At 43.5% G+C, this 16,718-nt stretch overlaps 2 protein-coding genes across 2 annotated transcripts in view; one reads left to right on the plus strand and one right to left on the minus strand.

Annotated features, from left to right (window-relative positions):
* LOC135702959 (uncharacterized) overlaps window positions 1–16,718 on the minus strand; it is a 222,516-nt gene that overhangs the window by 16,640 nt on the left and 189,158 nt on the right. The window lies entirely within an intron of this gene.
* On the plus strand, window positions 3,294–5,792 carry LOC135702912 (trans-Golgi network integral membrane protein TGN38-like). The gene is made up of 2 exons (XM_065223968.1): window positions 3,294–4,234; window positions 4,307–5,792. Exons 1-2 carry the CDS (start codon window positions 3,592–3,594, stop codon window positions 5,068–5,070), a joined length of 1,407 nt encoding a protein of 468 aa, XP_065080040.1. The 5' UTR covers window positions 3,294–3,591; the 3' UTR covers window positions 5,071–5,792.

Raw genomic sequence — 16,718 nt, forward strand, 5'->3', positions numbered from 1 at the left:
AGTTTTCGGTAAAAATTACCGAAGTCGGCGATAATTTCTAAGTGTGTATTATAAGCGGTTTACTGAACATTAGAAATACTCAGAGGGAGAGATGGGCGAAGAGAACGTTTTGAACCAAATGAACTGCCAAAATCTGAGCCAATCGAACATTCCAATGAGAATTTGTCCGAGGATTTCTTATTCTTACTAGATTATATTTGAGAGTATTGCAATCGAACAGAAATTCAATCACCTGTATGTTTCGTGTGCTTCTCAAATTCAACTAGTTTATGGAATCAAAAACAATATTCTAACTCTACACGGCGAATGAGAACTAGGCTATTGGTACTACTCCGAGACTGAATAAAATTTTCGTCAATTTCTTCATTTTCCGGTAGATTTTTTAGATTTTCCACAGGAAACCCAGGAAACCATGAGACAAATTTTACTCATCGCTGAGTTCCTGCTCTTTTGGCGATTATGAGTGAACTAAACTCAAATTTGGGTCATTCTCATTCGCCGTGTATTGATTAATTGATCTTAGTTGGTTAATTAATGGCACCATGAAATGTGCAAAATATTGCATCGCATCAATTATTATTTTGCACGTAAATCGAATCAAAAATAAGTGTCATGTGAAATCCTGGCTTCTAGTTAGGGTTGCAAGATAATTTAGGTACAAATCCTTGCTGCCGAATTGTATTTTGTTTTTCCCGCCTATCTCTCCCTCTGAGTATTTCTACTGAAAATTAGCTTATTGAATGGAACATGGGCAATGAGTGAAAAGAACATAATTTTGGGTAATTTTTCGGTTCCGTGCAGCAATGTTTACAATATTTTTGCTTCTAACCAGCGTTGCCAGAATGTTTTAAAGCTTATGGGTATCAAAGGTTTTAAAAAATCGGTATTTACTATTTTAATAAATTATATAATTTTGGCGTTTTTGAAAGCGAAAATTTTAACTTTTGGACTATGATCGGAAAAATCCGGAAGAAAAATCCAGAGAATGTTTGAATTAGCTTCTGGAGGAAGTTGAAAACAAGAGCTCTCCTGGAGAAAGTTTGACGAAAGTTCTGAGAGAAGTCGGAAAAACATCCGCGGAACTTCCAAGACATAAATTGAGACATTTCTTTCGAAAATTTAAAGAAACTTTCAGAAAAAAAATCGGATTTCACATTCAAAGGAAAGCAGAAAAGTTTAGGAAATCGGAAATAAATTCCAGAAGTAGCCATTTCCAGGGGAAGCCAGAAGAAGTTCGGAAAAACCTTCCTATAGAAGTAAAAAAAAAAAACCAACTGGACAAAATTCCAGAACTAGAAAAGAAATTTCTGGGAGAAGTTAAATTGAACTTCCTGGAGAAGACGGAAGAAACTTCCTAAGATACATTGGAAAAAAAAACTGGAGGAAGTCGGAAGCCAGAGTACTAACAGAACAGTCGAAAGAAACAAGGACATAATTCCGGAAGAAAGAGCTCTTGGGGGATGTTCTAATGACCAAGAAAATTTTCCAAATGGTCATAAAAGATCCCTGAAGACACCCCGCAATGCCCCTGAAGTTTTTGGAATATTCCATATTTCCTCGGGCTGTTTTGGAATACTCTGATCATCTTTGAAATACTTGGAACTTCCCCTGATTATAATCAGACTACCGGAATATCTCTAATCAACTTTGAAGGTTTCTAGACTTTCTTGAAGATTACGAAATTTCTTAAGTACTCTCACAATTTTCTTGAATTTATTGTAACATCAGCATTGAAGTTCTCTGATCTTCCCGATTTTTCTAATTTTTAAAAGTTATCGACACTGTCATCAATAAGCACGGAACTTCCCATAAAATTTTCTCACAATGTGCTAATGTTCGTGTAACTTCCCTTACGTTTCTTAAATTTGCATGAGCCCCTCGGAACAATGCTGAAGTTTTCGGCAATTGCCTGAGTTTCTCGGAAGTCCTTTCAAATTTCAGCGATTTCCTTGAAATTCATTGATCTGTTCTGATTGTCCTGCCTGATGTTCTCGGAGATTCCTAAAGTTCTCTCATTTCTCCTGAAACTAATGGAACTGTCCTGAAAACTATTAAATTTTCCAGAAGTTCTTTGAACTTGTGAAGTATTCAAAATATTTATGATGTTTCCTTAAGTTCACTGGAGTTCGCTGGACCGGGTTTTAGAATTTTAACAGAAGTTACATTCTTTAATTTATCGAAACTTACTCAAAAGTCTGGACTTTTCTGATGTTTCAGAACTTTTTAAAAGTTCCTGCAGCTAGTGTGGATCCGCAATCAAAATCCAGCAGCATCCCTGAAGTTCCGGGAAGAATCATTCGAGCGAAGACTGAAGAAGCTTCCAAGGGAAGTCGAAGTAAGTTTAAGAGAGGAATCGTAAATAGAAAATTTCAGGGGAAAGTTGGAAGAAAATTAACGTTTAAAACGTATTTCCCGATTCCCCCGGAATTACCAGAAAGAGCCATCGACTGTTTATCGATTCATGGGTAGCCAAAAATGGTGGGGAAATTGAAACATTAATCGAGAGACATTTTTGAAAATATTTTTTTTTTAGAATTTTAAACACTCAAAAAATTTGAGATATTCAAAAAGATACAAGTCTCACACAAAATTTTGATTTTGATTATTTATCAGTATAACAAATCGATATACATCGGTATAACACCTCAAAAATCGGTATTCTGAGGAACCTTATCTGTAGAAATACTCAGAGGGAGAGATGGGCGGAGAGAATGTTTTGAGCCAAATGAACTGTCAAAATTCTGAGCCAATCGAACATTCCAATTAGAATTTTTCCAAGGATTTATTATTCTTACTAGAATAAATTCGAGAGTATTGCAATCGAACAGAAATTCAATCACCTTTATGTTTTGTGTGCTTCTCAAATTCAACTAGTTTTTGGAACCAAAAACAATATTCTAACTCTATTGATTAATTGATCTTCGTTGGTTAATAAATGGTACCAAGAAATGTGCTACATATTGCAATGCAATCAATTATTATTTTGCACGTAAATCAAATCAAAAATAAAAGTCATTTGAAATGCTAGCTTCTAGCAAGGGTTGCAAGATAATTTAGGAACAAATCCCTGCTGCCAAATTGTATTTAGTTTTCTCCGCCTATCTCTCCCTCTGAGTATTTCTACTTATCTGTATATCGGTATCTATTACGGAAATCGGTATATCTGGCAACGCTGCTTCTAACACCAGCAAGCTACCTGGAGGTCCGGACCTTATATAAATTCCTTGGAAGTTACCAACACTGATCGATTGACAGAAGTCAGGGGGGCGGGGGTCGTGCTGCTGGTGACGCAGAAAAGACCTTGACGTTGTCAAAATCAAAAGCAGCAAAAAGAGTTGAAAAATAGTGTTATTCAAGTGAACATCGGAGATTCTCCGCAGTTTTCTGGAGAAAATTGGTAAATAATCATAAATTTCACAACGATATGCCAAACGCTCGACCTACGCAATCGAAGGCATCAGAATAAGATAAAAAAAATCTTATCATCTTATCGTCAAACGGTGCAAATCCAGCGACCTACCAGTGTTAGTCATAAATAATAAAAAAAAAACGGGAATATCTCTCCATTAAACGCAGCAGAACGAAAACAAAATGCCGTTCCACGATTTATCCTTGAAATTAATGATCGTCATGGCATCGTTAATCCTTGCTGTCCGGTGTGCCTCGGTGGGAATTGTTACAAATGCTACGGCACAAGTGCCAGCAACACCACCAGTACTGCCGAATCCGTCCGCTTCGGAAAGTTCCCATGGTCAATCCGTCCCAAGCGATCTGCTGGACGAAAGCAAACTGACCTTCCTGGCCGAATGCAATATCGATTCTGCGACGGAGCAAATTTGTGAACTGTATCGTAACCTCACGACGATCTTAAGCCAACGGAAACGGGATCCGGTGACGGCCGCAGACATCAATAAAATTATCACCGAGAAGGCAGACGGGAACCGCTTCTGTGACAATTTATCTCCCCTGTTGCAAGCCATAAGACAAAAGCATCTGGATCGTTTCCAAAGCAATCGCCTGGAAAACCGTCGCATTTGCGAGAAATGGTGTGTGCCGTTTGACGAAGCTACGATGTCCATGCACGTCAAACCGATTTGCAAGGTTTTGTTGTGGGGATTCCAAAAGGAACTGCAGTCGGAAGTAGAAGAACAAGATCCGGCAAAGCAAGCTACAAAGGTGCTAATGCCACCGATGCTGCCCATTGGTGATGGGCAAATTGCAGAAAACGAACACGGTAAGTGTGGAGTGTGTTCCTTGTTCTTATCACAATAATGCTAACTTCATCTTTGTGGTCTTCTTTCACTAGCCGAAACAAATCCCGCACAACCAGTTGCAGCAGCACAGTCGAACATCACTTTACCGGAGAACACCGGAAAAGCTTCGCCACCGAAGAATACCGAAAATGATCGAACGAAGGCGTCATCCGACACAGCCGCCATTGTCTCCCCGGCTTCCCAGACAACTGCTACTAGTGCCCCTACGAAACCAGAGATATCACTCGCTGATAAGAACCTTGTCGATGGAGACGACAGCCAAGACCTTAATGAACTGCGAAACCAGCAAAACTTAAAAGATATGAATGGAAACAGTCCATCCAATAATCTCCAGGAAGAAGGCGATGCAGATGATGATACCATTTATGAAACGGAACCGCAATTAGACGAAACGCAGGAAACTTCCGAAAATGTACAGCCAAAGTTGGAACAGGAGCCGTTTGGTAGGAAGAAAACCGATTCGGGCGGTATGGCTGATGATCAGAAAGCCGATGCTGCGGTACAGGTGGAACGGGTGGAACAGGAGGATCCATTTTTCGACCAAGATGATTCGAACTTTTTCTCGTACTTTCTGTTCATGATGTTCGTGTGCATCTTGTGCTACGTGGCATATCACAACAAGTCCAAACTGCTGGCCCTGCTGCTGGAAGGCCGGAGAACCAGTTCCGGGCGAGGAGGTTTCAACAAGGGCAGAAAACATACGGCAGCATACCGGAAGCTGGATTCAAACCTGGAGGAAGCTATAACATCCAATGCAGCGGCCAGTAGCCGGTCGACGAGTCAGATCATCTATTAGGAGGAGCTAAAGTAGAAAACTAGTTTTTTTTTAGCTGCGAGCGGTTGAAATGAAAATTATGCTTTTTAGGAAACGATTTCATTCAAAGAAGAAACCAATTTACAACCGCACTAGCGTTTAATTTCAGCTACCTTCACAACATTCTTCACGTGCAATCATGACTAGCATCGGCCGTCGATATCCATTATATGCGTGTATCTGTTCTACATTTCACCACTTTCATCCTGAACAGAGAAGCTTTAACGGAAGAAGTCACCTTATCATACCCTCGAAAATCCCTCCCGAAAACGCCTTGGCATTCGAATCGCGAGCGAAAAACAACTAAACAAAAGCAAAAGGAAACAATATCATTTAGGACTAGATGGAAAGTTAAGACATATAAAAAAAGTAGAGTAAAATAACATTTACGCTCAGCAGCTGCTTGTCTCTGTGTAAGCTGCTTGTTCTGCTGATGCGTGAAAAAGGAAGAAAAACGGATAATAAATTATAAACTAGTGGTTACAATGACGTTGAAAGTGGTATAATAATTAGTTACTGCAGATTAATTATCTTGTAAATAAGGAAAACAAAAACAGCTGGAAACTGATAGATGATAAAATGCTTCACTCGGCAGATAGGTTCGAATGCTTTGTTTTCATTTTCCCTTGCCTGACTCGTGAACATTTTGTATAATCCCATGTGAATTTTTAGGTTAACGAGAAGAGAATAGAATGGTAATTTTTTACAAAATAAAAGCCAATAAAAAATAATTCGAGAATGCTTGATTTTCAATAGAAAGAAGGAAATTAAGCCTATTCTGCGCGGCGTGTGAGGTGAAGTGACAATTATTGTCACCTCGAGTGAGGTGCCATTTGATTTGCATGTAGAGTCACCTCACCAGAGGTGACCATAATTAACCACTTCATTCTAGCAGTTAAAATGACGTTTACTACCACTCGAACTTTGAAATAAAACATTATTTTGAGATTTTTTCTTCTAGTACCACGAGAAAAGTAGCAATTTTTTGTGCGTTTCATAAAAAAATAGAAATTAGTTGGTCCAGTTTTATGGAATCGCTGGTAGAAAGTCACGCCAAAACTGCTTGACAAAGTGGTCAATTGTCACTTCACGGTGAAGGTACAACTTATTACTCACGGTGAAAAGATTCCCATTTGATTTACACGGCAATCACTTCACCTTGAGTGACACCTTCGTTTTCACCGTGAAGTGACACTCGTAATAAGGGCCTTCATCATCAGCTCACTGTCACCTCACCTCACACGCCGCGCAGAATAGGCCTAAATAATGGAATTGTTCTCCTCGTGCAGCTGAGTATGTGGGGCGATTCAATAATTACGTAAATACTTAGGGGGGAGGGGGAGAGGTGTGTTAGAAATGTTCTTAACGCTATATCTAAACAACCCAAATTTGAGTAGGATCTACTCACATCCGTCAAAAGTAGGGCAACCTAAAAATGAGTAAACAAAGTTGGAACTGACAAGATGACAAATGAGCAACATCTTTCGGATTCAGGTTGATGTTGTCTATTCGTCATCTTTGTAGGGTACGGATGAATCCAATAATAAAATAAATAAGTCTAAAACTATTGAATTACAAATTCATCATTCGATTAATAAAAGAAAAAGGGAAAGAAGCTGTTCTATATCACTGAGAATATTCTCTCCTCTGATAGATTGCCAGTACGGTTCTATAACACTGGAAATCTTGGACAGGGGTTACATTCAATTATTACTAATGTTTTTTTTCAAGAGCGTAGTTTAAAGGCTTGAGCAACCACTACTCGCTAGATGCGCATCTCGATAGAATAAACCTCGTGGACAGCAACATCTGTCGGTGAGGAAACGGTCACGATGACATCGATCACGCAGTTGTACCACCGACAAACCGACATGACACTTAATTCTGACATATGCCCGAAAATCTTAAACGGTCGATTTAAATGTGCAGTGATCCGAACTGTCAAAACCATAGGATTTTTTGATCTAGATAAAAATAATTTGTCCAGAATAGATCAGACCCGAACCAATTCATAATTTTTCAATGCGGGTTCATCGTTTAGCTAAATATTTCCCGCGAACACGGAGCCAGATATCAGTAGTGTGCTTTGGTCAGAAATTTTAGTGCTTTTGCTATGGTCATTCATGTCGGCTTGTCGGTGGTTGTACCATAGAGGTAACTCTAAGACAAGTAGGTCCCGAAGAAACGTGCTCAACTTTTTGGCTCACCTCTGGTACTATCTTCGGTCCCAAGCTTGTCGAATCACCCCTCGAAACATAGGTAAAACCAATAACCCCTCATTTTATCTGTCAAACTTTCATAGCGAATCAAAACAAACATTGCGTAGTACTAGAATTTCAACTAGAATAGGGTACGTTAATCGTTTGCTTGGGACCAATAGGCTACTAAAGTGGTGAGCCAATTTAAAATCGTTAGTTTCGTATTGATTGTTGGTTGTACGAAATGTACGGATAATGACGCCGCCAGAGATCGACTTTTGAATACCCTCGAGGCCCAAGGAAGACAACCCTATAACCCTATCAGAGACGTGTTGGTTACCCGCGATCTCGTTCGTCTTTTGAATCTCTATATTAGTTTTTGTTTGTCTTGCCCCCTGTTCTTGATGAGTCTCGTCGCCCACTGGTCACCATTGCCGGTCGAACTCCAGACGAATCTAGAACCGCACTACCGTTCATACTGGCGACAACGCTCTGATGAGATAACGAAACCCCACCCCAAGCTCCTCCCCTGATCCTATCCTTAGACAACGTACCTCTCTAACCTCGGGTAAGCCGCGAGTATTCGGCCCAGCTCCTACTAGAGATATAAATAGGTTAATTTTGTTATTAACAATGCATTATCGGCTCCGTAAAGCTAACACGATAGAGCTTTTAATTAAGCGAACTAGATAAAAAAAAAGTGCGCAAAGGTATCATCTAAATTACTTAGGTAGCTAATATACACATAAGAATTTGAAGTCGGAAAAATGCATAGGACTTTAAATTCTATGAATAGTGAAAGATGAATGGAAGATTCATCCATAAGTAATACTAGATCCAGCGTGGCAATATCGTGCTTTTCAAAAACTCCTAAAACTTTGATCAATCCCGGAGAACTTCAGAAACCTAGAAACCCGAGTAACTTATAGATATTCGTCAAACTTCAATCGTCGGTTGACCATCCGCTCGAACACCTTTGGCAAAGGTGTTCGAGCGGATGCCCAAGGTTCAGTGATCTGTCACTTTGTTCCTGGTAGCCATGAACAGTGTCTTCGAGCGGTTACCAGCGAACATCTACATTTTCGTGTACGCAGACGACGTGCTAATCGTAGCCACAGGTCAAACTCCGGGACGAACGAAGATTAGAGCCCAAGCAGGGGTTTCCGCCGTAGCCAGATGGACCGCTTCGAAAGGTTTTCAGCTATCTGCTGGAAAGAGTGCTAGGTGCCACGTTTGCCAGTACCGACATCGGGTCTGCGGATCTTCCATAAAGACCGGTAATCAAGCTATCCCATTGAAGAAAACTGTGAAACTGCTGGGGGTTGTTATTGACCGGTCGCTGAGTTTTGACCAGTACCTTCAAGCGGTCAAGGTCAGCTGTCACAGCAGGATCAACCTCATCTGCACCTTCTCCCGTCGCCAACGGTCCAACAACAGAGAAGTACGTTTCCGTGTTTCCCGGGCCACCGTAGACACAAGGCTGATGTATTGACTGGAGCTGACCTGCATTGCTACCGTCAAGGCAATACAAATACTCGCTTCATCTCCAGTCTCCTACCCTCGACGCCAGCCGATGCCAGCTGTGTCGAAGCCGGCACTCTCCCTTTCCGGTACCGCATCACGCACCATGACTGGTATCGGCTGGTTTGTGGTTCTCTGCTAGGGTTAGCTCTGCGGGGTGCGCTCTGCTAGGGTTAGCTCTGCGGGGTGCGCTCTGCTATGGTTAGCTGTGCTAGGTGCACACTGTTCGGCGTCCGAGAATAGAATGATTGACTTGATGTTTAAATTATGTTTAAATGATCTTTATTTTAGTTTAACTTGGACGATTACCATATAAATTTTTTACTAAGTGATTTAATTGCTTTCTTCATCTTTAGGTATGGGCAAAATTTAAAATTTGTTTTACAGGATTAGTCCTAGACTTAGTACACGGTCGACCACCTTGGTGGGATTGGTTTGTTTTGTTTTTAGAATTTGAAGAGAAACTACTTAATACTACTATTTACAGCTTAAAACTAACCTACTCTACTATATACACTTAACCTACTATGTACAAATTGCTTATTAAAGCATGTTCAGAAAGATTGCATTTTTGAATAAATTTAGTTGTCATATCATCAATTTTGGAATCTACTTTGGGAATTTCTGCCTCTTGATGGAGGTCTGCTATTCTTGTGTCGAATGGACGATCTAGGATCATCCTCAACACTCTATTCTGTGCAACCTGGATTTTGTTCCGGTGGGTCTGAGCGCACGATTCCCACACCGGGGCGGCATAGAAGATCGCGGGGGCTATGATCTGTTTGTAAACAGCCAGTTTGTTTTGCCTTGAGAGGCGGGATCTGCGGCAAATGAGCGGATACAAACACCTAACCAAGGCGGAGCACTTAACTAGGGTTTTCTCTATGTGCGAGCGGAACAGGAGCTTCTCATCGAACAACATCCCGAGATAAGTAACATCAGTGGACCACTCGACCCTTGTACCATCCATCATTACGGTACAGGAGGGAGACGGTTTAAGTTTTAATGATTGTCTGTGAAGGAACATGATCGCTTGGGTTTTCGAGGCGTTGATTTTGATTTTCCACGTGGTGGCATAATCAGTAAAGGTGTCAAGGCATCGTTGGAGCTTGTTCGTAATTTCACGAGGCATCCTACCCTTGACAGCTATCGCGGTGTCATCTGCAAACAGAAAGAACACGCAACCGTCTCCTAGAGGAGGGATGTCCGACGTGTAGATGCTGTAAAGCAGTGGTCCCAGCAGACTCCCTTGCGGAACACCTGCTGGGATCGGAAATTGTCCCGAAAGGGAACTATTCAACGACACCCTGAACGACCTTTGCTGGAGATAGTTACGGGTGATTTTCACAAGGTATGGTGGAAAGTTGGAGTTACAAAGCTTGTATATAAGTCCGTCGTGCCAGACATTGTCAAACGCCTTTTCGACGTCTAACAAGGCCATGGCTGTGGACTTGGATACAGCTTTGTTACTTCGGATGTTATTCATCACCCGCACTAGCTGATGATTGGTGGAATGCCCCTTACGGAACCCGAACTGTTCCGGAAGAAGAATGTCATGTTCCTCCACAAACTTGTTTAGTCGGCTGAGGATCAATTTTTCGAACAGCTTGCTCAGCGCTGAGAGCAGGCTAATCGGTCTGTAGCTTGACGGTAGTGAAGGGTCTTTCCCAGGTTTGCGGATCGGGATGATTTTTGCCAACTTCCAGATGCTTGGAAAGTAGTGCAGCTCCAAGCATCTGTTGAGGATGGCAGCCAGCAGCGAGTGGACCCTCGGGCTGAGATTTTTCAGCGCTAGGTTGAATATTCCGTCAAACCCGGGAGCCTTCATGTTTTTACTATATTTCAGCGCTGAGCAAATTTGTTCCTCTATAATCCGTTCTTCTGGAGGTACGGCACAAGGGGAGGTATCTAACGTCTGGACGCACTGCACAACCTGGTTCTCGAGTGGACTTGGGATTGTAGAGCCAAGCAAATGCGATTGGGCAATGTGCTCCCCAATTGCATTGGCCTTCTCTTCGTTGGTGATAAGCCGTTCGTCATTGACTCTAAGTGGTGGAATGGGCTTGGGGTGAGACTTCAGCACCTTGGCAACCTTCCAGAATGGTCTGGAACGGTCGTCCAGGTTCTGAACGAGCCGCCCGAAACTCTCGTTCCGGATTGAGACCATTCTGGAAGCGATCTGCCGATTCAGATCGACCATTTCGTATTTACGCTGCAGATCCCCAGTCCGCTGAAACTGGCGTCTACGAACATTTCTGAGCCGAATCAAGAGTTTGGTGTGGGAATCAATTGCTTGAAACTTACCCCTCACAGGAACTCGTCGAACGCACTCTTCGTCAGCCACGGATATGGCTTGATGGAGACCCTCCAGGGCCCGGTCGATGTCATCCACTGTGTCGAGCGGTGGGTTGTCGTCGATGTGGCGGTCGACCACGCGTCGAAACTGGACCCAGTTGACTCGATGGTAGTCCTTCCGCTGGCACGGTGCAGGGGCCACGTTGTAGCCCAGCTCGGTCAGCACCGGTTGGTGGTCCGAACTCAGGTCGTTGACGGCAACTGGCTTGGCTAATCTGGTGTTTGCCAAGAACAGGTCCAGTGTCGATGGGTTGCCCGTCGGTGATGTGAAGGTTGGTTCGTCCGGAAACCAGACGGAATAGAGACCATGCTGGGAATGGTCGAATAGCAGGCGGCCGTTCTGGTTCTGCTGGTAGTTTCGCCAGGCCTCGTGCCGGGCGTTCAGGTCCCCTCCGATTACAAAGCGGGCATTGGTGTGGGTTATGATGGCAAGGTCGTTCTTGAACTGCTGTGCTGTACCATTGCTAACGGTACATTGCCGGGGGCAGTAGACAACGATGAACCGGACGTTTCCGGTCGATGTTTCCACCTCAACGCCGACGGCCTCGATGATGGAAGTGCGGTAGTGGGGTAGGGTGCAGTACTTGATGCCTTTCTTGATGATGACCGCGACACCGCCCCCCCTGGAGCTGGTGCGATCAAGCCGGACAATGCTGTGGTCGGGCAGCCAGAAGCTGTCACCGGTCTTGAGGTGGGTCTCGGTGAGAAGGCCCACGTCGATGTCGTGCTTGCGGAGGAAGTCTGCAAGCTCAATGTTTTTCGCCCCTACGGAGCGAGCGTTCCAGTTGGCGATCTTTATGGGTTCACGGTCCATAATTAGCGACGAAGGAGATGATAGCTTGGAGCTGTTGTGTTCTTGTTGCGCAGGTGCGCTTGATGATGATGGCCTGGGCCAACAGTGTGACGATCTCATCCGTTGACAGCGGAGAATCGTCTGTAGCTTCACCGGTTGTACCGGCCAATCCCGGAGCAGGGGGATCCGTCGATGGGCCGGAGGCTTGACTGGGTACTGCAGCGGCAGCCGACTGGGCAGCAGCCAACTGTTGGTTGAGCGGGAGCGGCGCCAACACTGGAATTGGCCGTGGTTGGACCGGTGATAACGGAGGAAAGTTCTGCGCGTTGTTTTCCGGGACCTTCTTGCGACCGGGCTGGTTGTTGGACGAGGCCTTCTTCCGGATCTCGGCGTATTCGGCCCGCTTCGGACAGGCCTTACTCGTGGCCTTGTGGGCAGCACCGCAGTTGGCGCATGTGGGAGCGGCTTCCTCGATGCTGTCGCAGTCGTCGATCTTGTGGTTTTTGCCGCATTTGATGCAGCGGCTGGCCATGCGGCAGTTCCTGGTGCCGTGCCCGAACAATAGGCAGTTCGAGCACTGAGTGACGCCACGGTGGGTTGGCTTATACCGCTCCCACTTCACTACGATGTGGAACAGTGTGCGTGTCGTATGGAGATCCTTCACGGTTGTGGAGTTCTTCTGCAGATGGACCAAGTAGAGCTGGTCACGATACTTGATGGCCTTGCTGCGGGTCATCTTGTGGATTTCGACCGGCTTGAGGCCGTTCGCCTTAATCTCGTCCATTAAGGTGGTGGTGTCCATGTCGTGGAGCCCGCGCAGCACCACTTTCAGCGGCTTGGTGGCCTCGACGTCGTGGGAGAAGTACTCCAGCTTCATCCTGTCCAAGAGGGCCTGGACTGCGTTGTAGTGATTTTCGGCCGAGACCATCAGTTTGTAGCCTTCCGTGCACCGTTGAATGGTGCAGCGAAGGCCCTGCTTAATGTAGAAATCCAGCTGCTCCCATAGCCCGGGAGGGAAGCCCTTTACATAGAAGGGTGGCAACTTAACTTTTTTAGGCACCGTCTCAGGGTCCGACTGCGGCTGGGCTCCGTTCTGCAGGGCGGAGAACGGATTGTTGCTCAGCAGCTTTTTTGCTGCCGATGCGGTGGCGCTGATGTCTTCAGGTCTGGGTCGTTTAGTTCCGGGAGGCCCCGGCTGCGGGTCCGCAACGCCTGTCGGGACGGGCAATGGGGTTTTCTTCTGCTTCTTCTGAGCTGGCTCGGTGGTCGCGCCGTCTCCTGGGAGAGTCTGTTTTCCCGGTAAGCCGGCATGATTGACTTGAGCAACGAATATCGCTTAAATACCTAAACGATCTGTACTTCCAACCAATCAGAGGAGAGCAACTTCCCAGTGTTATAGAACCGTACTGGCAATCTATCAGAGGAGAGAATATTCTCAGTGATATAGAACAGCTTCTTTCCCTTTTTCTTTTATTAATCGAATGATGAATTTGTAATTCAATAGTTTTAGACTTATTTACTTTATTATTGGATTCATCCGTACCCTACAATCTTGTCAGTCCCAACTTTGTTTACTCAATTTTGGGTAGCCCTACTTTTGACAGATATGAGTAGATCCTACTCAAATTTGGGTTGTTTAGAAATAGCGTGTACGTTTTCTTACACGGGAGGAGGGGGGTATCAGAAATATATTCACTTCTATTCTGTATTCCGTTCGAAATGGATTTAGAGCAAATTGTAGACAAACTCGGTCCTAGAATAGAGGTAACTCTAAGACTAGAAGGTCCCGAAATAACGTGCTCAACTTTTTGGCTCAGCTCTAGTAGTCTCTTCGGTTCCAAGCTAATCGATGCACCCCTCGAAACATAGGAAAATCCACTAACCCCTCATTTTATCTGTCAAACTTTCATAGGGAATCAAAACAAACATTGCGTAGTACTAGAATTTCGACTAGAATGGGGTACGTTAATCGTTTGCTTGGGACCAATAGGCTAGTCAAGCAGTGAGCCAATTTAAAATCGTTAGTTTCGTATTGATTGTTGGTCCTAGTCTCATACAGTGGTCAGGGTTGCTTCCACTCACTTGCTATAAAACAATGTTTTCTGGAATTCTGAATTCATTAGTTGTTATAATGATAATTAGAACTGGTAATTTACAAGAAGATGTTAAAAAGTATGTGTTTGGCACATACCACCTGTCAATTTTGCTTTCAGAGCGTCGCAATCAGCGATTTTATGATTCGTGAGTGTTCACTCAGAGCATAGAGGTAACTCTAAGACTAGTAGGTCCCGAAGAAACGTGCTCAACTTTTTGACTCAGCTCTGGTACTATCTTCAGTCCCAAGCTAATCGATGCACCCCTCGAAACATAGGAAAATCCACGAACCCCTCATTGTATCTGTCAAACTTTCATAGCGAATCAAAACAAACATCGTGTAGTACAAGAATTTCGACTAGAATGGGGTACATTAATCGATTTGCTTGGGACCAATAGGCTAGTCAAGTAGTGAGCCAATTTAAAATCGTTAGTTTCCTCCGGTTGCTCAGAGTGAGCGCTCACGAGTAGTAAAATCGCAGATTGTGGCGCTCTGAAAGCAACATTGACAGGTTTTATGTGCCAAACAAATACTTTTCAACCTCTTCTTGTAAATTACAAGTTCTAATTATCATTATAACTACTAATGAATACATAATTTCGGAATACAATTTTTTATAGCAAGTGAGTGGAAGCAATCCTGACAGTGGTCCATACAGAAACGCACTGATCTCAATGCTGAGTTGCAATTTCATTATTCGAGTACTACCCTAATAAAAAAATACCATAAACAAACGATACACCAAATGATAGAGCAGAACTATTCCATAAATGGTATGGATAATACTCCGAACACGTCGTTAAGCAAAATAACCATACAAACTGTATTAGGGTAGTTTGCATCATAGTTGCCACTGCCCGACTATTCTGTTTTATATCTGAGCGGGTTTGAAACACGAACACTGAAAAAATTTCAAAGATTATTTTTTTGTGTCCCACACATGAATTTTTACAATGTGATCAACAAATGATATCTATATGTCGGACACATACTTAATATGTGTACACATAAAAGCCATGTGTAACCACACATACAATTCATTTGACTCATAAATTTCATGTGTGCTTCTGGGTGGATTCTGTTTATGTGTGGTCACATGAAAATCATGTGGAATTTCACAAGAAAATTCGTCAATGAAAATGTGTGGAATTTTATTAGTGAATGGAACTCTGTTTCAAATTTCTGTGGATGTAGGGTAGAGCACTACCATAGAGGTAACTCTAAGACTTGTAGGTCCCGAAGAAACGTGCTCAACTTTTTGGCTCAGCTCTGGTACTATCTTCGGTTCCAAGCTAATTGGTGCATCCCTCGAAACATAGGAAAATCCTCGAACCCCTCATTTTATCTGTCAAACTTTCATAGCGAATCAAAACAAACATAGTGCAGTACTAGAATTTCGACTATAATGCTTCCATAGTGCCTGCTTCATAATAGCCCAGTATTTTTCGATGGGCCTTAGTTCCGGTGCGTTGGGGGGGTTGATGTCCTTGGGTACGAAGCTAGATCCGGCCAGAAGATCGTAGGGCCCTCGTGTTGCTTCAACAGAGGAATCAGACACTTCTGTAGACACTCCTTGAGGTAGATCTCTCCGTTTACAGTCCCGGTAGTCACGACGGCGCACTCCGTTTGCCACATGCCCAGATCGCTTGTCAAATCATGTATTTCTTGGCAAACATTGAAAGTTTCTGCTTCCTTACTTCTTCCGGAACATCAAACTTGTGCTGGGCGGTGAAGAACGGTAGCCCCGGAATCTGCCGGAAGTCCGCCTTGACGTAAGTCTCAATGATGAGACAATTCGTCAGCATCTGGGTGTACAGTTTCCGGGCCCGTGACTTTTCCACCGTATTTTGCCGTTCGTCACGATTTGGAGCCTTCTGCACTTTGTACGTATGCAGTCCCTCCCGATCCTTGGCTCTCTGAATGATAGACTTGGACAGATTCAACTTTTTGGAAAAATCCTTGATCGAAGCATCGAGATTCCGCTTAAACGCTTTCACACCTGTGATCCTGATCACTAATAGAACATCCATTCTGACCGCATTTCTCCTTCCGTTCGATGCTCAGAGTTTCGTAGTAACGTTTAATCACACGACTCACCGTTGACTGCACAATTCCGAGTTGTTTTCCGATGTCCCGATGAGAGAGTTGAGGATTCAGGTGCTTGCGCAAAATCAATTCACGACGTTGCTTTTCGGGTGACGCCATTTTTTCCAACTTTCAAAAAACTGACAGCTATAAAAATACAGTGTAAACAATACACTCTACACTACTTCTACCCAAATTTTCAAGCGTTTTTTTTTTCGTGGGACACCCTTTACGAGAGAATGGAAGATGTCTGGCAAACTCTCCTGGAATTCTTTCCAAAATTTCTTTGAAGATCTTCTGGAGTTATTCTCAGATTTAATTATATTCCTCCTACTAGCATCCGCAAGTATTATCCAAACATGTCTAAAGACTTCCCTAATAAAAAATAACCATAAACGAACGATAACCCAAATCATTGAACTATTCCATAAATGGTTTGGATGATACCCAGAACACGTCGTTAAGCAAATTAACCATACAATTTTTATTAGGCTTATGCTCCGGATTCGCTTTCTCCCACAAACTTCATGAAATTATCCTCAGACTGCCCCCTTCGATTTTTCTTCTGAAGTTTTGCTCCTCA

Source organism: Ochlerotatus camptorhynchus, unplaced genomic scaffold, assembly GCF_037179485.1.
Source record: "Ochlerotatus camptorhynchus isolate MF236.1 unplaced genomic scaffold, CSIRO-AGI_Acam_v1.1 ptg000203l, whole genome shotgun sequence".
Taxonomy (NCBI): domain Eukaryota; kingdom Metazoa; phylum Arthropoda; class Insecta; order Diptera; family Culicidae; genus Ochlerotatus; species Ochlerotatus camptorhynchus.